This window comes from Chelonoidis abingdonii, chromosome 8 (assembly GCF_003597395.2).
Source record: "Chelonoidis abingdonii isolate Lonesome George chromosome 8, CheloAbing_2.0, whole genome shotgun sequence".
Lineage (NCBI taxonomy): Eukaryota > Metazoa > Chordata > Testudines > Testudinidae > Chelonoidis > Chelonoidis abingdonii.
This window is the reverse complement of record NC_133776.1, coordinates 106,373,324-106,398,706: the sequence shown is the minus strand read 5'-3', so window position 1 is coordinate 106,398,706 and position 25,383 is coordinate 106,373,324. Positions and strand designations below refer to the sequence as shown.

General features: G+C 43.0%; 1 protein-coding gene and 1 non-coding gene across 4 annotated transcripts in view; both read right to left on the bottom strand.

The window, feature by feature from the left end:
* The window catches only part of OGT (O-linked N-acetylglucosamine (GlcNAc) transferase), a 79,269-nt gene extending 54,308 nt beyond the window's left edge, over positions 1 to 24,961 (bottom strand). The window contains exons 1-6 of one of the 3 annotated variants that reach the window (XM_032793901.2): positions 24,733 to 24,961; positions 19,743 to 19,923; positions 18,013 to 18,256; positions 15,082 to 15,150; positions 11,902 to 12,018; positions 9,938 to 10,017 (exon numbers count right to left, since the gene is read on the bottom strand). In XM_032793901.2, coding sequence (XP_032649792.1) covers positions 9,938 to 10,017; positions 11,902 to 12,018; positions 15,082 to 15,150; positions 18,013 to 18,256; positions 19,743 to 19,923; positions 24,733 to 24,769 — 728 coding nt within the window. In that variant the 5' untranslated portion in view covers positions 24,770 to 24,961. Of the gene's footprint in view, positions 1 to 9,937; positions 10,018 to 11,901; positions 12,019 to 13,321; positions 13,467 to 15,081; positions 15,151 to 18,012; positions 18,257 to 19,742; positions 19,924 to 24,732 lie in introns of those variants that run through there. The other 2 variants (XM_032793902.2, XM_032793904.2) reach the window with 2 other exon arrangements.
* On the bottom strand, positions 18,737 to 18,875 carry LOC142047253 (U4 spliceosomal RNA). Its single transcript, XR_012656444.1, has one exon. It is a non-coding gene; the product is annotated as a U4 spliceosomal RNA (small nuclear RNA).
* Positions 24,962 to 25,383: the final 422 nt, after the last annotated feature.

Below are 25,383 nucleotides of genomic sequence, written 5' to 3'. Positions count from 1 at the left end.
CCTGACCTGGTGGCAGCCCAAATACCCAAGCTGGTAGTGAGCTTGGGGGAGTTTCAGGTAAGCCCCCAGACTTTTGGACACAAAAGTCCAGGTTTGGGACAGGACCAGATTGTGGACGCTAAAGTTCAGGTCTGGGACTGGGAGGCTAGATTACCACATGGTCTCACTAGCCACATCAGTTTTGAGAAACGATTTAAAGTTCTACATTCTTGGCTTCAACAGTATCCTGTGGCAGTGAATAACTGTGTATTGCACAGAACAGTATGTCCTTTAATCGGTTTTAAGTCTGCTGGCACGATATTATTGAATTCACATCTCCTCTTATATCTACACAGTCCCAATCTTTTCAGTCTTCACTCAGAAGTTTCTCTACGCCTTTTAATCATTTATCTCCAGTTTTTGACGCCCCACTTCTAATTTTTAGTCACACCATTTTTTGAAATAGGGTGTCCAGAACAGAACACAGTATTCCACAGGCAAGAATACATTTGAACTCTACAACGTATCTTCATAATTATCCTAAAACCATTTTCTTTTTTGATAACCACTGCACGTTGAGTATCCAAAGATCACCAAGTTATTTTTTCAAGTTTTTACATATAATTTAAAGACCAATAAGGTCTGAATATGAATAGCTCAAATTATCCCTCCTAAATAGCACTGAAATTCACTGTCAGTGAATTTAATCTGCTATCATCTTGCCCATTCAGTAAGCTACATTAGATTGCTTGGTCTGCTCTGATCTTGATTAACCTAACAATGTGTGTCCTCAAAGGTTGTCTACTATTTTAACTGCGACTCTTCAAGATGACCATGTCTATGGATCCATACTCTAGGAAAAATGTTTATCCTCGCAACTGAACTTGAAAGTTTCCAGAAAGCATTTGTACCCTGTTTACATGTTCATGCATCCAATCTGAGGATAAAGTGCAGAAACCACTTCTTCACCAGTCAGGTCTTTCAGTGTAATACAAATGTACAGTAAGGAGGAGGGCAAAGAACAGATTCCTGGGGGCAACCTTGAAGAAACAGTTACTATGCTAATTAACTATTTTTTAAACATGGCAAAATAGTTGCCATGGAATCTGAGGATTTTTTGTTTTTTAAACAGTGAGGAAAGTCTGCTGTCCCAAACTGAGAACTTCATCAAGGCTAAATTCAGAGTAATGCTGCACGAAAATATGGATGGATTGCAGGTAGCAGATTTGAATATCTCCACAATGGCGACATTTCTGAAACATGACATGGCTGTGTTAGATACTGTGGAACATGCTCTGACACTTGTTGGTACTGAAACTCCCACTGGTACACAGCAAGAGAATATGCTGAGTAATTCACTACAGCAGTGCCTGGATGAAACTGGATTAACTTCAATGCCACAGGCTCTCTCAGGGTCCACACGTCCAGTAAAAGGCCCAGCTAAAGACTAAATTCAATGATTAGAGTTGTATGTTCTGATTGAGAAAGTGTTCATTTACCAAACATGGCGCCACTGCACACAGATCAAGCCAACGGACTTTGCCTCAGCCATTCAGACCTGCTTCTGATGAACAGAGAGGAACTAGGAGTGAATCTGAAGGTGGAAGGCAATTTGGGTAAAAGTGATCATGAAATGATGATTTCACAATTCTAAAGAAAGGAAGGAGAGAGCAGCAAAATAAGGTCAACAAATATCAAAAAGGTAGACTAAAACTCAGAACTGGTAGGCAAGGTCCTGTGGGAAGAAAATCTAAGCGATAAGGGCATTGATGAGAGCTGGCAGTTGCTCAAGGAGATAGCTTTCTGTTATGCCTTTAATACTATGCTGATGAAAAGGAAAAATAGGAAGAACAGTAAGAGGTGAATATGGCTCCATCGGGAGCGCTTTAATTGCCCCCAAAATCAAAAAGAGATCCTACAAAACTGGGAACATGGACAAAACTGCTAAGGCATACAAAAGAATAGCACAAGCATGAAAGGACAAAACCAGAAAGGCTAAGGCATAAAATGAGTTATACCTAACAAGGGACAAAAGGCAATAAAAATTAAAGGCAATTTAAATCTATTCAGATTAAGAGAGACAAAGGGAAACTGTAAGCCCTCTACTTAACATCCGTTATTAGCTCTCCTTTCCTGTTATCAAGACAGCTGAGGTATTTAATGCCTATTTTGCTTCAGTCTTCACTAAAAAATGAAATGGTGACCAGTACTCAACACAATATTAACAAGAGGGAAGGAATGCAAGCCAAAATAGGGAAAGAACAGGTTAAAAAATATTTAGATAAGTTAAATACAAATCAGCAGGGCCTGAGGAAATTCATCCTAGAGTACTTAAGGAGCTAGCTGAAGCAGTCTCAGAACTAACAGCAATTATCTTTGAGAACTCATGAAGGACAGATGAGGTCCCAGAGGACTGGAGATGGGCAAAACAGTACCTATCGTTAAAAAGGCGCACAAAGAGGACTCGGGGAATTATAGGTCAGTTAGGCTAACTTTGATACCCAGTAAGGTACTGGAACCAGTTATTAAACAATCAATCAATTTGTAACCATCTAGAACAGGGGTTGGCAACCTTTCCGAAGTGGTATGCCGAGTCTTCACTTATTCACTTTAACTTAAGGTTTCGCGTGCCGGTAATATGTTTTAACATTTTTTTAGAAGGTCTCTTTCTCTAAGTCTATATTATATAACTAAACTATTCTTGTATTTAAATAAACAAGATTTTCAAAATGTTTAAGCAGCTTAAATTTAAAATTAAATTAAAACGCTGATCTTACGCTGCTGGCCCACTCAGCCCACTGCCAGCCTGGGGTTCCGTTCATCTAGTTTGGCAGCGGGCTGAGCGGGACCCTGGCTGGTAAGGGGCCGGCAGCTGGGACCAGACGGGCAGCATGCTAAGAGGGGCCGGCAGCCGGGACCCCAGACGAGGAGTGCAGATGGGAGGTGCAGGAGCTCCCGTTTGGTGCTAAGGTGGGGAAATTTGGCAAGAGTCAGCGGCCTTCCGATCTGCTGGCTTTGGGGGGGGCTGGGCATGTGTGGGGGGTGCACGAGTCAGAACAGGGGCTGGAGGTGTGTGAGGAGGTGCAGGAGTCAGGATGTGGGATGGCTGAGTATGTGGGGGGTGCAGAAGTCAGGGCTGGGGTTGTAGGGGGTGCGGGGGTGCAGGGCAGAGGGCTGGGATGCTCAGCTCATGGGGGGTGCTCCCAGCACCCTGCCATGAACGGTTCACAGCAGGGAACTGGAGGGGATATGACCGATTCCACCCCTTTCCCCAGGGCCCTGTCTGTCCCCACCTGTTCTCTGCCTCCTCCCCAGAACAGCGAGCATGCTGCTCCGCTCCGCCCCCTACCCGCCCCACACACACACACGGGCGATCAGCTGATCGGTGCAGAAAAGGAGAGGAGGGGGGGCAGGAAAGCAGCACGCTGGGGGAAGAAGCGGGGGAGGGGGCAGCTTGGCTGCTAGAAGGACCAAGCTTCTGCCTCCTGCCCCACAGGAGAGAACGGTGGGCGGAGGGGCTGAGTGGGACCGGGACCCTGGCAGGCAGCAGATAGCAGCATGCCATAAAAAACTGGTTCAAATGCCATCTTTGGCACGCATGCCGCAAGTTGCCACCCCTGATCTAGAGGATAATAGGGTTACAAGGAATTGACAGCATGGGTTCATCAAGAATGCATCATGCCAAACCAACTGAATTTCCTTCTCTGACAGGATTAGTGGCCTCGAGGATAGAGAAAACGGAGTAGACATGATAAACCTTGATTTCCATAAAGGCTTTTGACACGGTTCCACTTGACAGTCTCATAAGCAAACTAGGGAAATATGGTCTAGATGAAGTTACTATAAGGTGAGTTCACAACTGGTTGAAAGACTAAAAGAGTAATCATCAGCGGCTCCCCGTCAAAGTGGGATGGTGTACACAGTGGAGTTCTGTAGGGGTCAGTCCTATCTTACTCAATATTCTTCATTAATTACTTGTTGAAGAAGTGGAGAGTATGCTTATAAAATGTGCAGATGACACCAAGTTTGAAGGGGCTGCAAGCACTTTGGAGGGCAGGATTAGATTCAAACCAACTGACAAATTAGAGAACTTGTTGATTTCAGACAAGGGGAAATTCAGTGAGGTGCAAAGGACTACCCTTAGCAAGGAAAACAAATGCACAACAACAAAGTGAAGAGTAACTAGCTAGGTGGCAGTAACACTGAAAAGAATCTGGGAATTATAGTGCATTAGAAGCTGAATGAGTCTAGCATGTGATGCAGTTATGAAAAAGGCTAATATTCAGGGGCATATTAACAAGACTATTGTATATAAGACACAGGAGGTAACTCTCCCATCCTATTCGGCACTGGTGAGGCCTCAGCTGGAGTAGTGGGACAATTCTGGGCACCACACTTCAGGAACGATGTGGACAAAATGGACAGAGTTCATAAGAGAGCAATAGGAAGTGATAAAGTTTAGAAAACATGACCTATGAATATGAGAAAAGGCTGAAGTAAAATTTGGGCATGTTTAGTTTTGAGAAAAGGAGACTGAGTGGGGACTTGACAATGTTAAGCATTGTTAGAAAGAGGACAATGGTTGTTCTCCATATCTACCGAAGGCAGGACAAATAGTAAAGGGCATAATTTTCAGCAAGGGAGATTTTGGCCTGGTCTACACTAAGCATTTATACCGAATTTAGCAGCGTTAAACCGATTTAACCCTCTACCCGTCCACACGAGGCCCTTTACATCGATATAACGGGCTCTTTAAACCGGTTTCTGTACTCCTCCCCGACTAGAGTAGCACTGAAATCAGTATTGCCATGTCGGATTAGGGTTAGTGTGACCGCAAATCAACGGTATTGGCCTCCGGGTGGTATCCCACAGTGCACCATTGTGACCGCTCTGGAAAGCCATCTGAACTCGGATACACTGACCAGGTAGACAAGAAAAGCCCCGCGAACTTTTGAATTTCATTTTCTATTTGCCCAGCATGGAGAGCTTACCAGCACAGGTGACCACGGAAAGCTCATCAGCACAGGTAACAATGCAGTCTCCTGGGAATCGAAAAAGAGCTCCAGCATGGACCGCACGGGAGGTGCTGGATCTGATCGCTATATGGGGAGAAGATTCTGTGCTAACAGAACTCCGTTCCAAAAGGCAAAATGAAAAAACATTTGAAAAAATTTCCACAGCCATGATGCAGAGAAGCCACACCAGGGACTCAGTACAGTGCCGTGTGAAAGTTAAGAGCTCAGATAAGCCTACTAGAAAACCTAAGAAGTGAACAGAAGGTCCGGGGCACAGCCGAAAACATGAGCTGCATGCAATTTTAGGGGGGTCCGCCACCACTACCCCACCCCTGTCCGTGGATTCCGAGGTGGGGGTGGTAATCTCAGGCATGGCTGAGGATTCTGAGAACAGGGAAAATGAGGAGGAGGAAGAGGACGACGAGCTTGCAGAGAACACACAGCACTCCGTTCTCTCCAACAGCCAGGAGCTTTATCTCAACCTGACGGAATTACCCTCCCAGCCCTCCCAAGCCACTAGCCCAGACAATGAAGCCATGGAAGCGACCTCTGGTGAGCGTACCTTTGTAAATATGAAACATGGTTTCAAAGCAAGCGTTTTTTAATTTGCCCTGAGGACCTGGGATGCATTCGCGGCCAGTACAGTTATTGGAAAAGTCTGTTAACATGTCTGGGGATGGAGCGGAAATCCTCCAGAGACATCTCCAGAAGCTCTCCTGGAGGTACTCCAAAAGCCTTTGCAGAAGGTTTCTGGGCAGGGCAGCCTTATTCCATCCTCCATGGTAGCACACTTGACCACGCCATGCATGTAGCAAGTAATCTTTGGTGATAACTGCATGGACCAGCTTAGTCTGTGTTGTCCCGGTGTTGCTGGTATTCAATGAAACCTCGTTCTTTATCTCGCAGTGCTATCCTCAGGAGAGTGATATCATTCTGGTAACTAGTTGTAAATTCAGGAATTTATTAAGGGGACAGAGACCCATTCCTATGGGTGTTTTCCTGTTGCTTAAGAAATCCTTCCTTGCAGATAGCCAACGGGGGGGGGGAGGGGTGGGGGGGTGGGGGGGGGGGGCAACCTAAGGCTTTTCGGCGTTTGCTAGTACACGGTGGATCTTCATATACCAGCCAGCTTCGGGGGAGGGGATGGTAAAGCGATCATCACAGATTGGATGGGGAGTTGCTTCTGTGCGCTGTTAACCAGAAGAAGCAGCATCTGAACGTGGCCTTCCCCTTATGTGGAAAGGAGGCAGCACTGTGTATTAGTGAGTGCGAAGCACAAAAAGACATGGTTACCCTAACATAATGCAGCATTGAATATTCTGATGCCCGACCTGCTGTATCGTTTCTATAACTACCAGACGCCTGCAGGCACTCAATATAGAATGCAAAATGTGATCACTCGTAGTGAATCGCATGTGCTATGTAAGGATAGTGTTGTCCCGTGAGTGGTATAATATGTTCGTAAATATTATGTTTTAAATCGTTCTCTCCCTATTTTCCGCTCCTATGCAGATGCAATTTTTCACTCCCTATCCATCCTGAGGTTCAATTAAGGTAAGTGAGGAAAAGATAAACGACGCATGAAATGTTCCGAATATGAGAAGTGACCCGCATGAAGAGTCAACCTGAATATGGTATGAGTGGCTGCGTAATCAAGAGTATGAAAGTCAGGAAAGATTGCCGTGAATGTTTGAGGAAGGGGGACGCTCAAGATATGAGTGGCGCATGGAAGACATGCTCGGTGAGCTGGATGTCAACTCGTGGGGCTGTGCTCGCGTGTCAGAAACTGACAGTGCTTCGGCGTCTGGTGGAGCTCAGTGAAAGCATCAGGTGATCACAGAGGCCGTGCCGCCCGTGTACCTCACTCACCACTCCCATGTCCTCTCCCCCAGACGTGTATAGAACGGCATGTAGATGGGGAGGTCGTGCGCCGACCACTCACTTCCAGTGGCCAGCCAACCAAGAAGGCTGTCATATTGGAAATTTTTTGATGGCCTTTTCTTGTCCCCTTCCTCGCTACCAAACCACATGGTGAGTACACTGTCAGTCTCTCCTCTTTTTATGAAATTAAAGATATCGATTTTTAAAAATGATACTGACTATATTCCTTAAGAAGCTGTATAGATCGAAGCGAGGCTTACGGAAATCATCAAGGCAAGGGGGTTTTCATCAAGAGAAACACACACAGCAGATCGATCATACTGCCTGTTGAACTCATTCCAACATACTTCTCTCGGATGCGCACTCCATTCCTGGTGTCTTTTAATCGGCTCGCTGGTTGGCGGGTAATCGCAGCCAGGATATAATTTGCCTCAGCCTTCCATCCCACCAAAAGTCTCCCCTTGCCTCACTAGAAATCGTGGTGCAGCAACGCAAGCGCAATAACATAGGGAAATAATGGTTGTGGTGATGCTGGGCAAGCAGTCATGATCGCAGCACGCCTTGAATAATACGGCCAATGCCAGTCTACCCACATTGTGCAACTTGTCAGTTGTAGTTGAACAATTCCGGACTACTGTCCCGCTCGCGTGATATGCTTTTATGGCAGGCATGCAAGGGGAGAGTCGGGTCCCGGATAACAGCAGGATTTCAACATCCCCAAATGTTCTTTTTGGTGTGATTCTGGGAAGGTATTCCTTGTGCAGCTTTAACGAGTGTGGTTCCTGGACCGGCATCATGACCTCCTGGCATCAGTGGATGTTGGTGAATTGTCCCTGAGATCCATCCAGTGCTATGCAGACATTGAAATACCTTTGCGGTTTTAGATGTCGGGAATCCTGGTGCTCTAGGTGTGCACGAATAGGATTGTGTCCTTATTGCCCCACCACAGTTAGGGGATCCATTGCAGCAAGGCACCCTATGACTGCTTTTTCCAGAGTCACCTTTCGTATGCAGCTTAATCTGTTGCTTTTGCTATTGCATACTGCGCCACAGTAGCTCTGCCCACTTCAAGTGTTACTGAGACTGACGTTAGGTTTGGCGTTGCAAGTTCCAGAGGTCTATTGCCACTCCTTCTCACTGCGAGTGTTCTTTTGGTATTTGCGTGTTCAGAGGCAGGGGAAGCAAAGTCCAAAGTTCCATGACGTGCCTTACGATGCAAAAGTTTTGCAGCACTGAATTCGTCCAAACTGCAAACGTTATGCGTCACCAGTCTGCGCTTGTTTTCCGGGGCAAATCGGGCTTTCAATGGCTAGACCTGCCCATTACAGCTGATCTCAAGGCAGGCCAACGTTTGGATCGGCTTCTGTGTCATGTCCTATACTCTCGTCGCTGCGCTGCTGTAGCCACCTCCTCCTCGCCTGGTTTTGCAGGTCCTGGTTCAGCACAGACTGCACGGTAATGCGTGAGGCGTTTACAACATCCATGATTGCTGTCTTGAGCTGAGCAGGGTCCATGCTTGCTGTGCTATGGCATTTGCACAGTTCACCCAGAGAAAAAAGTGCGAAACAGTTGTCTGCTGCTTTCAAGGAGGGAGGGGTGAGGCTGTATCCAGAACCACCCACGACAATGTTTTTTGCCCCATCAGGTACTGGGATCTGGACCCAGAATTCCAAGGGGCGGGGGAGACTGCAGGAACTATGGGATAGCTACCCACAGTGCAACGCTCTGGAAATAGACACTAGCCTCGGCACATGGACGCACACCGCCAAATTAATGTGCTTAGTGTGGCTGCGTGCACTCGACTTTATACAATCTGTTTTAAAAAACCGGTTTCTGTAAAACCGGAATAATCCCATAGTGTAGACATACCCTTAGGTTGGATATCAGAAAAAGGTTTAACCATACAGGTAGCTAAATTCTCGAACAGGCTTCCAAGGGAGGCTGTGGAATACCGATCACTGAAGATTGGACAAACACCTGTCAGGGATGGTCTAGACCAGTGGTTGCCAAAGTTTAACAACCTGTGAACCCCTTTCACTAAAATGTCAAGTCTCACAAACCCCCTCCTAAAAAATTAATATTTCCAGGGATTTTCTCCTTTACCTGAATACAAATGATAAAAGCAGTGATCTTGGAAATACAAAATTTGTTTTTATGATATGCTTATTTAATAATAATAAATAGTGTGCATCATTACAGAATCTATTACATTATGAAAATGTCAACTTTCTTCCAAGGTCTCACTTTCATAGCTTGAATAAGCTTGTTATAAGGCTCCTATGTTTCATCAAGGAGTATCAGATGTGAAACAGCATGAAGGTATTTAAGAAGCCAACTCAAAGAGTTCCTCCTACACAAACATTCAGGTCTTGTGCAGTTCAGGCAAACAATACACATTACAACAAAGCTTAAACTTTTTCTTCATAATTTTAAAAATAATACTAGCTGCCTATTTAATTTTAAAAACAGCAAAAAATATCCACCTCCCTTTCCATTTCTTATAAGGAGTCATGAATTTTAAATCACTCCAGTGTAATAGATATGCTTGCTTTGATCTGCTTAGCTCTTGGAAGTCCAGTGGCTCCGGGCTGCTGGTCCCATGCTGCCCAGGGTCCCTACGGACAGCTCTGTCCCCTATTAGGGAATTTTTTCCGAAGAGAACTCCCTGTAGCATTTCACAAACCCCAGTTTGGGAACCACTGGTCTAGACTCTAGATTTACTTGGTTCTGCTTCAGTACAAGGGCCTGGACTTTATGACCTCGAGGTCCCTTCCAGCCCTACACATCTATGATTCTATGAACACAAGTCATCTACAATGGAGCAGAAAAGTCTCAATGAGGTGAAAGCCTAAGATCTCACAAGAGGGATACTGACAGGGGTAGTGACAGACAAAGCTAAATTTCTGCTCCCCAGGAAGCTCCAAGCTTGCATATCAAGAGGATGTTTCTCCTTGAATTGCAGTCTTTACAGGCAATGCTTCAAGAAAGAAAAGCTTTCTAAATTAGAAGCCCATGTTTGGTTAAGCATCTGACTGGCTGCTGAAGGGATGTTATATGCTTACCTGTCAAATATCCTTGCCTCCTTCAGAACATTCCCCAGATTGATGTAAGCATCCAAGAAGTTTGGGTCAAGTGTCACAGCCTGAAGATATTAAAAAAGGTAACTTACAAGCTTTGAACATTACCACACACCCTAAGAAACCCAAAGTTAATATTTATTTAATGGATATAACCCAATTTGTAAACAGTTATTTAAACGATTCTATAAACAAACTAATTAGTAAGGAAGATTAAAGATAAGCATAAAATGCTAATATACACAACATATTTCTGTTTGCTTTCTGGAGTGAATTTAGCACTGTGAAAGATGCTGGACTGACTACAGTGAGGATTGAAGTCCTATTTTTATCCACAGAACACACAACAGTACGGAGCTTCCCTAAACTGGCCTACCAACATATAGAATCATAGACTTTAAGGTCAGAAGGGACCATTATGATTGCCTAGTCTGAACTCCTGCACAACGCAGGCCAAAGAATCTCACCCCTGTATCAACCCCGACCTAATTGTCTCCATGTTCATACAATCCTTTGCCTGTCAAAATGGATTCCAACAGATGCCAATTGTGGTTGTTTTATCTTATAAAATAAACTAACATCTTTCATCATGTAGTATTCTTCATATCTGCAAGATTGTATGGGGTCACTTCATCACAGTGATGCTGAAGCACAGCTATTCTGCACATGGGAGCAACAGACAACAGTGTTTATGACTTTACAACCAGTGAGATTTAATGGAAATCCTAGAAACAAGTTTGGGTGAATCACTCACACATTTTGGTGTGAATCCCTTTCTATAAGGAACTGTTTTCCTCAACCTCACAGTTGTGCCCTAAAGATCTGTTTGAAGTTGAGTTTACTCTACTTTACCGCCACTAATGCAATTCTATGATTTCTCTACCTGTTTTAAGAAACAACCCTCCTGTACTTACAGGGTTAAAAAATGCAATCCATATCGCTCACCTGTGGCAAAATACTAAGCCAACTACAATTTTTTTTAGATGCTATAGAGACAGAGTCGGTACCAGAGTAAAAAAGAGCAAATATTGTATTGGTCTTAGGAAGGCTATTCTAGCAACTTCATATCCGGTACATTACATTACTAGGAACTGAAAGTATGCTAATAAGTTTCAGAAGATACAAAATAAAGAATGCAGATGATTAGATTTTAAATAAGCATTTGATAGACTAAAAACTTAAAGGTCACTCATGAAAACTATCACATTGACTAAAAATAGCTAAATGATCATAATTGCTGTTTGTGATTCTTGGTTTATGTCACAGAGGCCAAAACAAATTTTTCATGTAGGATATAATAAGATTGCATTTAGACCATTAACGAATCTGAAGAAACAGCACATCATCAGATTATGTTAACTGGGAGGTGTTGCACATTATATATTATACATACACACACACACGAATCTAGAGGTAGAAACACGAACAGAAAACAATATTTAACATCGTGGGAAAATGCAATAATTACATCTGTTTAAAGTAATTTTCCTAAGCTGCTCAATGGAAATACTTGGAAACAGCAAACTGAAGAAAACTACTTGAACAAGAAATTGTACTATCCAACTTTATTTAAGAGTGCTCAGATACCACCAGGATGACATTTTAGAAATGCTTGTAATAAAGCAGCTCTCAGAGGAGTTAGAGATGGGAAAAGGCTATTAAAGCCACTTACCCTATATTCTGTCAGAGCAGAATTTTCCCATTTTTGATACCTATGAAAATTCCTTATTACAGCAATTCTAAAACACTACTCCAGTGTCAACTGGGCAGCGTTACATGTGAATAGGTATTTCATGAGTTAAGTTATACCAATAATTAACAATGTACCACATTGGGTAGAGTATGGCAGATCTGAATACTTCTTCCAGCTAGAAAAGTGTTTATTTGTATCTACACAATTCTTTGCTAACTGGAATTAACTGAAGAACATGACAGGCATAAACAGTTACCTTTTCAAAGTGATGAATGGCAAGCCAAATTTCTCCTTGAGCATTGAAAACACAGCCAAGATTACTCCATGCTACTGCAAAGTTTGGTTGAGTCTCAATTGCTTTCAAGTAACAGGCCTTGAAACAGTTAAGAAGCAAGACAGAGAGGAAGGGGAATATTTGTAAAAAGAAAAATGAGAAAAAAAAATAAATCGTCAATATTCCTTCTCTAACCAGCCAAAAGTGATCCTGCAGTATAGGCTAGCTTGCGCCAAAACTAATGCACTGTAAACAGCTGGCTGATCCTGCGCCAGCGCAAACCAAAACCTAAGTGCAAGCCCACCATTTTTCAGTTATGCTGATCTTTAGGTAATATGCATTCAGAGACCAATTCACCTGAGGACTTAACAGTGTTTGTACAGAACTGAGGATTTTTCTTCCAAATCATTTCTAGTGCTGACTTGTCTGCCCAATCTAGGAGTCATCAAGAATTTACTCCATAAAGCAACTGGTTTCCCTTGACACAAAGGCCTTAAGTCAGGAAAAATGTATATGATTTTAAAAGTACTCTGAAGACGTGTATATAAAATGTTTTTTTTTTAAAAAAAAAAAATCTAGAAGCAAACTACTGAAAGTGGCGTTAACATTTTTGAAGGCTTACCTGTCCTTTTCCCTGAGTCAGAAGTCGTATGCAAGTTGTATTTTATTCTGCTATTTTTACTAACAACTCCTCCCTCTTGAATATATTTTCACTGAGTCATCTCAGCCTCAAAACCTCAAATAACAGAATTGCATGAAGGTTTAGGTCCCTGTAATGCAAGCGCAAGAAGTCGCTGGCGCATCCTAACAGCACGCCGCCACGCTATCGCTGCAAATTGCTGTGCTATGTAGACTGCCCCAAGATAGAGTGAACGGCCAACCAGAATCATTAATCTACCAGACAGACCCATGTAGAAACTTCCATCTTAAATTTGACAACTGGACTAAATGAACGGTGACCCGATTTTATCTAAAAGGGTATGGCATGGAGCTCAGACAGCCGCCCAATCAGAGATTAATCATCTAGTCAACCGTTCACAAGGGCTTACTCGCACACAATGCGCGTTACCGCTGCGCAGCCTTTGCGCTACTGCAGGATCACAGCGCATCATCAGAAGAGCAGAACGCTGCAATCCAAACAAAGAAGAAAAAAAGGAAAAAATGAACAACCAGAAGAGTTAGAAGCTTTTACTATAAAACTATTTCCAATTATTATTTCTTTTTAAATATCTTAATTTACTTTTACTTTATTTCTTTGAAAGAATTGTGGCTAGTAGTAAAAAACATTCTCTTACATTACTTGCTTGTAAATAAAATATTTTAAGCTGTTTCTGAAGCCACAAGACAGAAGATTCAGGCATGGAGGCAAATGGTTTTGCTGTGGCAGTTACAAACCCGTTACCATATTTCTCATCATGTGACTTTTCGGTGCGTTCCTTGCTGGAAGAGGAGGAGGAGGTGTGTGTCTGCCCTAGATCCAGGCCTCGAGCTCCCTTCAGCGAGGCACCTTACGCATGGAATAGGAGGTTTCACCCACCTGAAACCTTCTAAATACAATATCAGTGGTGAAAAACCAAAAACAAGAGAGAAAATAAAACAAGATCATTAGTAAAAGTTCAACAAAGCAATTGAAATTCTCTGGATATGTCTAACATGGGAATGAGAACAATCTGTAACACAGGAGTCATGCAGAAGGGAGAGGGTTAATCAGGGCTATTGCATACAGCAGGGATTTTTTTCTTTTTTCTGGAAGAAAGGCTCTGAAATGTCTACCAAGAAATTAAGTTTTGGTTCAAACTGTAAGGAATTTGCTGGCTTGATCTTTCAAATGCACTGATAACCAAAGAAATACATTGCAATTTACTCAAGATATTTTTCTTGCTCAATGACTTCTTAGAAAAAAACAGAATAACTTTCAAACTAGGTGTCTCCAGAGCTCTGAAACAAAGAGGTCAGCAACCTAAGGCAGGCGCAGTGTCTTGGCCTATACCAGTCACACTAAAGCTGCAGTGAAGTGCAATGCATGTTAGCTGTCCACTTGGTGGGCTGAGAACCAAGTGTCTCAAAGACATTTATAATTGGTGAACTATTTCAGAATCTGCTCAGCTCAGATCTGACCAACTGTGAATTATGCTGGTCTAGACAAGCATGCATCCGAATTGTCAGAAAAAAATATGAACAATGCACTTTAAAGTAGCACTCCCCCTACGCTGTAAATAGATGGTTCTGAAAGCAATATCCCTCCCCAAATGGTGCTGCAGCCAAATAGACAGCTACACTGTACATACACTCCACTTGTTAGCATGCGCGTGGGGCTTGGAGTGACAGACGTGAAGTCCAAAGTCACTCTTGTTTCTCCACACTCCTCACCCCTGCAGCGCGGACGCGTAAGGTGGCTTGTAACAAGACCATTTTGTTTTGAAATCAAAGTTTTAAATATGTCAAGAGCTTTAAAACCCATGTTGGTATTCGAATTCTCAGTTTGGGAAACACAGACTGCTAGAAGCCACCTTTCCACTTTAGCAAGTTTTCTTTCAATCAGTTCATTTCCCAAACAAACCAGCTTTGTCCTTCTGATACTTTATTTTGGGGGGAAGACATGGAAGCACAAGTTTAGGGAAGGATGTACTGCATCTATGATAGTTTATTAGCCTTTCTTCCACTATAAAGGTGAGGGGAAAGGTTAAAGAATAAAATCTTTAAAAGCCAATATTACAGAGTAACATTTGGATAAGGTTCTTCTCCACTTACAAGCCGCAAAGGACTTTAGAAGAGCAGCATTTTCAATAGCACCTGCATTGTACAGGAATCTCGAGCTAAATCACAGGCTCTCTGCTTGGCACCAGCAGGCAAGCCTCAGATTTGAAGGAATGTTATTTATTTCCAGATAAGACCATGGTGATGGCCCTGCCCAAGACTTCAGAATGATATCAGATAGTCTAGTTCAGCAGAAAGACTCAGTAATGTTCCGTTTCTTGTTTTAAACCAACATTTAACATGGACGTGCCATATCTTGCCCTGCAACTACGCTGGGACAATTCAGTGCCTTCAGTTTTCAGCAGTTTCTCAGATTGTTTGCAGATCAACGCAGATTTGAAGACTTGGTGGAAAGTTCAAGTTTTCAAAACATTGATGTTTAAATGTATTCTACTGAACACCTACCTTGGCTTCTTCCAAGCGACCCAGGGCTTTGAGCAGGTTCCCCAGGTCACTACGAACACAGTACAAGTCCTGAAAATCAAAGTCATGTTGTCAGCAGCTGCACTTGGGAGTGAAGAGACTTCTTCAGAGAGATCTTATGAAAGTGAACTTTGCTTAGACTTCTCTAATCCCCTAGTGCTCATTGTTTTCTATCGTACCATTCAAGACCCTTCGTAACCAAGTAGATGAGGCCTAATGACTTCTCTAGACCTAAAATCTTTAATGTAGTGCATAATCAAACTGTTAAACAGTAATATGGTGACTCCCACAAAGAGAAGCACTCAATTAATCCAATTCCAGTAATGAAAACACACCAACAGCAAACAAAGAAAATAAGTTTTTAAGTCTCGTCTTTGTATGAGGGCCTCAATTCTTTTGAGCAGTAGTGAAAATAATTTTGGGAGAACTGTATCATAAAAATCTACCTTAGGTCTCAAACCCATCGCCCTAATCATACCTTCATAATTATCTGTGCTTTGTTCAGATTCTATTGTGATGGGATCTGAAGTACCTAGATAGAAAGTAACCCTGCCTCTAAGGCAGTGTTTCTTTTCCACTTTCCCTCATTTGGTAGTTTGTCCCATTTCCCCTGCTTTGCTATCCCTATTTTATCATTTTCTTACTTTCACTGTAACCAGAGCCAGGACTCAGAACTGAAGTATTATTTTGCCAGCAAATGGAAGGACCAAGAGAGGAAGGCACCTCCAGCATCCACTCACAACCCAATGCAAATCGCACCTGTGTGTGCTGAGGCATTTATAGAACTGACCCAAACACGACCCTTCCCCCTGAACTCATGTCAGCATGGCCCCCTCATCCTTGGGGTTTGGCCTGGTGGGAGTTTCCAGCTCCCCTTGCCCACGGAGTTAACGTAACAGCTGCTGCATGCCCTGCTCCTTCTGGCTACCATGGCCTCATTATATTGTGCATGATGTGGAGTGAGAAGTCTACATCAGTCTTACTCCACAGAGAGATTGTAGTGGCCAGCAGGAGAGGGGCCGGCAGCCACTGCTACACTGACCGCATGGGTAGGTGGTGACAGAGCCTATCTGACCTGACTCAAACCCCAAAACTGTATTCTGATTCTGTCAGGTTCAAGTCAGGTTGCAAGGCTTTAGTGAAGACTAAAAAGATACTGAACAGTGTAACATCTTGGCGTTAGGTATATGACAAAGTCACTAAAGCAGATGATCCCATCCAAGGGAAACACTGAAATGTTTAATATTAATCTTTTTTGCATTTTGTTAATCCACAGTATGGATTAATTAGTATTTAACAACTTTCAGGTTTAGATTTTGCCATACGATTTAAAAACTTCAAAAGACATTAATGACAGACCAGCTTTTCCTAGTTCTCAGACATCAATTTTCCCTACTCTCTTCCTTCTCACAGAATTTCCCCACGTAAGTCAAAGGCATCAATAGCAAATCACCTATTAGAAAAATCTAAAGTCATTCATGGGTTCCAAACCCATAACGGACCACTGATCTAGTCTGACTACTGTATTAACATAGGGCACAGAATTTCCCCAAATTAGCATATCTTTTAGAACATTAATCTTGATTTAAAGATTGCCAGCAATGGGGAATCTATCATAATCCTTAGCAAACTGTTTCAATGGTTAATTACCCTTGCTATTAAAAAAGTATACCTTATTCTCAGTCTGAATTTCTTCACCTTCCAGCCACCAGATCACGTTATATTTTTTTCTGCTAGACTGAAGAACCTAACATGAAGTATCAGGTCCCCATGTAGGTACTTATAGACTAAGGCTCGGTCTATGCTACCAACCTATGTCAATATAACTACATCCCTCAGGGATGTGGAAAAAAAATCATGCCCCAAGCAATGTAGTTATAGTGACCTACCCGCCAGAGTAGACAGTGCTATGTTGGCAGAAGAGCATCTCCCACTGACATAGCTACCACCTCTTGGGGAGCTAGATTAACGATGCTGATGGGAGAACATTAAAGCACTAAAACAGTGCATTGGCACAGCTGTAAGTGTACACAAGCCCTAACCAAGCCACTCCTTAATCTTCTCTTTGTTAAGCTAAACAGGTTGAGTTCCCTGAGTCTACCACTATAAGGCATGTTTTCTAATCCTTTATTCATTCTCCTGGCTCTTCTCTGAATCCTCTTCTATTTATCAACATCCTTGAATTTTGGATACTGGAATCAGGTATTCTGGCAACAGTCTCACTAATGTCAATTACAGAAGTAAAATAACCTCTCTACTCCTACTCGAGATTCTCCTGTTTATGCAGCCAAGAACTGAATTAACTCTTGTGGCAACGGCATTGCCCTGGGACCTCATATTCAGCTGACTATTCACCACAACTCCCAAATCTTTTTCAGAGTCATTGCTTGGGAAATTTCCTCTAACAACTCAATTATAGAGTTAAGTATATAACAAGCAGTCACAGAACATTCCCAGGGAAAAAAAAAATGTTGACGCAAACAAAGAATGTCATGCCTTTTTAAAATTGTAAAAAGAATGTTAATTGTAAAAAACCTGATCACTAGGAACATTTTCAGCAGTTCTCCAAACTGTGGGTCGTGACTCCATTTTAAATGGTTGCCAGATTGGCATTAGAGCTGCTGGAGCCGAGGACTGAAGCTGACGCCCGACCCCCACCACTCAGGACTTAAGCCCAAGGGCTTTGGCCCAGGGTGGTGGGGCCTGGGCTTTGGCCACCCAGTTTGGGGTCATGTAGTAATTGGTGCAATGAAGTTTGAGAACCCCTGCACTAAGTCTATGGTTAGGGTTTCACCACCAGCCTTAACTCTTCAAACCATCACGTAAACCAAAGACTTCTCTATCTGTACTGAAGCAGCAGTGTGCTTGATGGTAGGGTATAACATAGAGCTCTATGAACTAAGTGTTACTTACAGGATTGTACTGAAGGGCAGAAACATAGGCTTGTACTGCCCCTTCCATATCACCTGCAGCAACCAGTGCAGCAGCCAGATTAATATATCCATCAATGAAATCTGGTTTGAGGCGTAGCGCATGCCTATAATGCTCAATAGCTTCTTGCAGCTGCCCACGTTCCTTGTACACATTCCCTAGATTCGAGTAGGCTTCGGCCAACAATGGATTCTGTTTAATAGCCAAAGTGCTGAAGTGAGCAGACCTGGAGAAAATCAGACACGTTAACACAAACTTTGCCAATGGCGGGGTTTACAGGCAAGTCTACGGCCAGAATTACTAGTACAACCTCAAATCCAGGGCTTTGGAGCGGAGCCCAGAGCCGGAGCACGGAGCAGCTCCAGAGCAGTGGAGCGGCAGGTTTTTGCCTGGTGCTGGAGCAGAGCACAGCTCCAAAGCCCTGCAGTCAAATCAGTCAAACATATAACCAACTAGCCATCCTTGCAAAACCATCCAGCAAGTTTTATCTGCCCAGGCACAAAATCTACTATTCCAGTTTCACAATATTTTACATGCTTATTCAAGACAGATTACTTGTCAGAGGTAAATTGAATTTTGCAAATCTTCTAGCCTAAACTCACACTGATGGATCAAAAACACTGCAAGACTTCTATTCACACTTTTCGGCAGTTGCGGGCTTCGGCACTCCTTCCAATCAACCTACAAATGTTTTTTCTGACTCTTTTCAATAGACAGAGTAACAGGGAGGGATGTTATAGAAACTTTTTGTTCTCTAAACTTGGGTAATGGGAAAAGTTTTCAACTAGCAATAATCACACCTCAGATTAACTTCATTGGTTACACTTGATCTAAACCACATGATAACAAGGCACTATGGTGAGGAGATGCTTGTAGCAATAATTCTAAACACACCATTTAATTAGTTAGATCTCCAATAATTAGAACAGTTAGCAAGCTTTTAAACATCTGAGGTATATCAGAAAGATTAATGAAGGTAAAAATATACCAATGAGTCAACTTTGAGGCTGAGAAAATTTCACAAAGATTCCAAAGAGAGGAACATATTTCAGAGGTAAACAACAACACGTGTTGCAGGCTAGCAACTAGTGTCCAAGTAGCACCAGAAGAAATAACGTATAAGTGCCTTTGAGTGCACCTGATACATATAGCTGATGCTGATTTGTCCAGTTATAGCATTAAAAGAAGTTATCCCTGTCACATGTTTAACAAACTTAAGCTATTTAAAGGAATGTAAGCCTCTCTCTATTCTTCAGTTCAGTTACTTTGAGCATAAAACCCAAAGCTCTGAGGAGGCTTAATAAAAGCTAACACACTTTCATGTGTTTTACATGAAGACTGCCATTTCAGAGACTCCCATTCCCAAACTGGTAGAGTATGGTTTCACAGGGCATAATTTACCAACCTTGGACACAACCTCTACAGAAAGTGGTAAAAAAGGCCCAGAAGAGTGATCAGACACTACCTTGGAGTTGTCTGGGATGCTATTCACCATAACCAAAGCCAAAAATGGAAAAATAATCTATAGTTAGTGCCCTGATCTTCCCTGTCGTCAGTCAAATAGTGACTCAAATATCAGTTCTGATAACAAAATTAATTAGAATTATAACAAAGTTTCTCAAAGCTGCAGACAGCATTAATAGATTCTTTTTTCAGACTAGAAGAAGTGTTAACAATACAAAGAGTATAAATGGATATTTCAAATCTCCTACCTGTCCAGTCTGCGACACTGGAAGTGAATGGATGATAGTAATAAAAGAACGCCAGTGTTATCAGGCTCTTGTCTCCAAAGCTGCATGCAATGTCTCTCTGCTGCTTCAAAGTCTCCTGCCTGATATTCACGATGAGCCAACTCCGCTAACCCTTGGAAGGAAAGCATACGTTTCGTTGGTTCTGGAGAATCACCAAAACATTTAGGGGGGAAAACAAAAAGTTAGAAAATGGAAACAAAAGAGTTGTAAAAATATGGTGTGTAAAATTAAAGGATGAAAATGCTTGAAACTACATAAAGCACTAGAGCATCTAGCATTTTAAACTCCTAAATCCTCATTTCAACATACTTTTATGACTTCTCTAAGCATATAAATTAATCCTACTTTACAATGGTCTTCTTTCCTCAGTCAGAGTTGGGAAATATATTCAATAAGAGTTTATAATCAATATATTAAAAACTGGTGAACTTCTGAAAATCAGTCATTACTCCCTGCTTCTCTTTTCATGACATACAAAACTATTAAACTAAATAATATAAACATACAACCACTGAGTTTTTAAAACTGAATTAGAGACTTCACACTGAAATAATATTTGAAGAGACTTCTGCTGCAATATTGTATTTCCTATCCTTAATACCAAATACCTCAGCATGAAAACAGGTTGAATGTTTGCTTATTCCCCCCATCTGAAGCTAGAACCCGCTCATAATCTTATAATGAGTTTCTCTAGTAAGTATTGTGTGGGAAACAGCAAGAACAGTAGCATTCTTAAAAATAAAGATATAGGTTTCATGCAAAAAAATCAAGAAATAAAAGAAAGGGAACAGAAAGACTTTTACTACATATACAGACTTGTTCTCCATTAGAACTTGTTTCAAAGTTTTCATATGGTGCCACAAAGTCTCAAATAGTATTTCCCTTGCCCTCACACACTGCCTATCTCATCTGTGCTGAACAAAAATAAAAAACCATCCAGAGGGTGGCTTGACTGACAGCGCATGCTGTAATTAAAGACTATATTCTCCTAGCCTTTCAAGGAATGGGTCACTAGGAAGGACAGGCTGTTTGGGGGACAAGGTTGTTAAGCAGATGGAGTTATTAATTTTGAATGTCTAGTTAGATTAGGAAGAGGAGTTTTACGTGTCTGATAAAGCTTGCATATTTTAAAGATTTAAATAAAATAGCACCTTTCTGAGACAAAGATCATGCAATCCTCTTCCCAACTACAAATCACAGCTACCTGGCATAGAAAATGAACAATCAGGCTATTACTAAGCAGGGATCGAAAAATCCATTTGTCCCAGAGAACCGGAAAGTTGCCCTGCACCAAGTTCTGTCTGAACATTTTGTACCACCTATTGTTACTCGTAACACTGAAGATTACTGTAAACGAAAGACCAAAGACTTCCACAATTGGAAAAATGGGTGCACTACAACACCCTTGTGCAGCCAGTTTCGCACATAAACATTTTGCACCATAACCTGGTTGATCTTCATTTTATTAAATGTAAAACCAAAGTACAGTTGAACCCTTTGTAATACTAGGGACCTCAAACAGATCTAATTTACCAGGGAAGCATATAGATACCACAGAAATCCCCAAAAGTCAGTTTCCCTTGCTTGTGAGAATCTAAAAAGTATACTGCTGTGTGAAAAGTAAGAAATTGTGAAAAAAGGAAAAAAAAGATGATCAACTGAATTTGAAGCTATTTACTCAGTTTTTTAATTCACTCATTTCAAATTGATGGTATCCCTTCAATCTTTCATTTAAAAATGACTCTTTCCAGTGCTGACTGCAAAGAGACACTCAGTTCATGTTTGGATGGCTAAGCTGATTCAGTGTTATCTTCCAAGGGAAGACAGACAGCTCTAGTGTGTCTCCTATTGTTCATAGCTTTGACATGCTGCCACAAGGTGGAATTAGCAACACTGTTATGCACACAACTATGAATCCCTCAAGTTTTATCACACAGCTTTGGAAAGCTCCTAAGAGAAGCTGGCTTAAGTTATTCGCAGACAAATCTCCAAAACAGGCTGAAAGAATGAGTAACCCTTCAAATTTTTAATCCTACTACTAGCCACAGGCTATGAAAGCTGGACTCTTCTTGGGGACTCTAAAGACAGCACCATTCCCAGGAACTTGATCTAGTGGAGGACTAGGCACCTCATCAGAGGATTGCCTAGACCAGTGGTTTTCAAACTGTGGGTCGTGACCCATTACTGGGTCACAGAATGTAAAGCACTGGGTCACGATGGCTCTGGTCCCATTATCATCGCTGCTGCCCAGCACTGGTGCGGTGCCTGTGGGAAAGAGCCACCTAGGATCCGGACCTGCTGCTGGTCGCTTTCAGACGTTGCACAGTCTCCAGTGCCAAGACAGATGGGAAGCCTACCTGCACCCTGGCTGCACTGCTGACCAGGAGCCGTTGGAGCTGTGCCCCAACCCCCAGCCCCAGTCCTGAGCCCCCTCCTGCACCCCAAACTCTTCATCCCTAGCCCCACCCAAGCCTGAACCCCCAGCCCTGACCCCCTCCCAAATCCTAACCCCCTGCCCCAGCCCAGAGCCTCCTCCCACACCCTGAACCCCTCTTACCCAGCCCTCACCCCAACCCTAAGCCCCTCCCACCCCCCAAACCCGTAATCCCCAGCTCCACTGGGTTGCAGGCATCAATTTTCTTCAACTGGATCACCAGAAAAGAGGTTTGAAAACCACTGGCCTAGACCACACTGTTAGGTATCCAGTTCCCATTGTTGCTACCTCTGGTTCAGTTTTAGTCCTTCAAATAGGTGGTGCCTGGTTTAAAAAAAGATTCCAATCCCTGCTGTTAAGCGTTTTTCTACTACTGAAGTTGCAAAGACAAGGAAAGCTAAAAAGAGGAAATCAATTGCTATGTACTACTGCCCTTAAATCAAGATGGAAATGTTGAAATGAGATTTACAATTGTGAAACTAAAGGTAATCTGGCTTACTTGTTTTCTTTGATACTTAGATATTTTTTACCACCACCCCACCCCACGGTCTGTCAAAAAACAAGCATTTAAGTTTCATGCTTAAAACTGCACTCCAGGTAAGATCTGGAGGGTGACAAATACAAGGAAGTGGATCAGAGATGCTTTACTTTTGTCCAAAACTTGGGAGAATGGATTTTACTAACCTGAAAATGGGTGAAACACACCCTTAGATTTCCTTCATTTGCCAACTCTTTCAAAAAATGAGCTACATCCCCACTTCTCCCCACCAATTAAATTCAGGAGCACTAGTGCCAACCAACCAATTCACTCTTGTTAAATTTTGGAACTGGTCCTATTTGCAAGTATTAGGGGATGTGGGGTGGCCAGCTAGATCAGAGTCCAAAAGGAAATCAGAGCCCTTCTCTTTAACACTTATATAGAAAAGACACCAATTTATCTAACAAATGCACAGCCTTGCAATTAATACCTTCATCTAGACTCCACTTCAACTCAAAGTAGTTCTGTAAGTAACAACGATAGTTAAGTAGATTCCAGAAGAGTTCTTCCTCAGGCACATACAGAACTCTCATGCTATTATTTATATAGTCTAGTATAAGTATACTAATTCAAATGTTTTCTAAAGAGTACCTGACTTTATGAGAGACCTTGACCAAGAATAATACGTGCTCTGACAATAAATTGTTTGTCACGTGCTCAGATACAGTGATAACCAACACAGAAAAATATGAAAAATATATAAAAAGACCCCAATAGCTAATTTTCTTGCAAAAGATTCAATCTTAGCAGCAGATCTTAAAAGCATTTTCCTATTAAGCTGTCAATTTATGAAATAAAGTATTTGGTTCACTTCAAAGCATATGCCTCAAAGTACAGAAAAGGAACTCCTGAAAATTGTAATTGGAACTAAGGGGATGAGGTAGCAGGAGAGATCCAGGCATTTCCCAAGAAATATTTCTGGGCCCTATTTCATAAAGTCTTCATACAAGTACAAACTAAATCATGGCTCTACAACCCATCAAAAAATGCACACTCATTGATGCTTTACAAGAAATTCAAGCTATGATGAAAACTGAAATATGAATACAAAAAAGGCAAACAGTGTGACTTAAAAAAAGGTTAAACTAACGTGGCCCCCACAAATTGTAGTTTAAGACCTGCAATTTATACTATTTACCACAAGCTGTTACAGAAAACATAAATTCAGCGTGCCCAATTTGTTTGTTTTGCAAGATCAGCGAGTAATCTTGAGTTACTGTGTGAAATATCTGGGGACTGCATTCTTCTATGCACACTTACTGAACCTCAGACACAGGATTCTGGAAAATTCCGCCTTTCAAACTGAATAATTTGGTATAAACTTCTCGGGCACTTGGTCACAAAACAGAAAAGGCAATATGCCCAAATACATTTGTTAGTCTCTAAGGCGCTGCAAGTACTCCTCCTTTTCACATTAACTAGTGTTTTATGCTGACACTATGATTCATACATCAACACGGTAGGATACAGAATACTTCCGTACTAGCTGGTCCTTCTCACCAGCAGAAAACCCTTCCCCCACGGCCAATGTATACACCTCAGTGCTTTTACATTTTCGTTGAGCTCTCTTTAAAACAACCACATTTGCCGTAATGGCTAAGAACCCCCAGAAAACTGAGCTCTGGAATTAAACTTCAATTCTTATTTTTATCAATAGTACAACAGCCCAATCTGTCCACGCGGACGAACCAAAGGACCAGCAGCCGCAGGGGAGACGGACCCCTTTACCTCCGGGGGTGGGGGGACACGCTCTCCGAGGGCGGAAGAGGAAATACCTGCAAACGGCCCTCCACGAACAGCGGTCGCGGGGCCTGTGGCTCTCCCGCCTGCGCAAGCGCCGCACCCCAAGGCCCTCTGGGGACACGGGGGCTACAGCCCCGCCAACACGACCGCCCTAGCAGGGCGGCGATCTCAGGTCTCCCGCATCCCCACAGCGAGACGAGACAGGCGCGGCCTGCCCAGCCCCGCAGGCCCGGTACCTGTGCTGTCAGCCACATTCCCCACAGAGGTCGCCATCAGGAGAGACGCCGGGGCTGCGGCTGGGCGGGCGAGCCTCGGGCTCAAGCTCTGGGGCTCCCCCAAGCGCGGAGAGAGCCAGTCAGGCGCGAACAAGCCACCGAGCAACAACCTCTCCGAAGCTCCCCCTTCGCACTAAGGCGGCGGCTCCAGAAATGGCGGCAGAGGCGGAGGAAGCTACACGGCCAGGGCATATGGCTTCTAACGGACCTATTTCTTTCCACAAAATAGTCCTAATAGGCAAAGGAAGTCCGGGTGGTATAGAATCCTAGCCGACACCAAATCCAATTGCGGAGGATGAATTTGTTTCTGGAAATAACTCGCCTCCTTTCGATGGACTCCCTGATTAGGGAGCCCATAGATGCCTATTCAATGTTTCTAGCCACCTTCTCGTTATCCTTCCGCGTGAGACCATTGCGACAAATGAGATCTCAGCGCGCATGCGTCAGGCGCTACCACCTTCTTTCACCACCACATGGCGCCCGCTACCAACTCCGGGTGCGCGCGTCAAGGAGAGACGCAGGGCCGTGGCGCGTGCATACTGGAGCGCGAGCCCCGCCCCGTGGGTGCCCCGCGCTGGGAGCACGCGCCCGATTTCCCCCGCCCCCGTATCC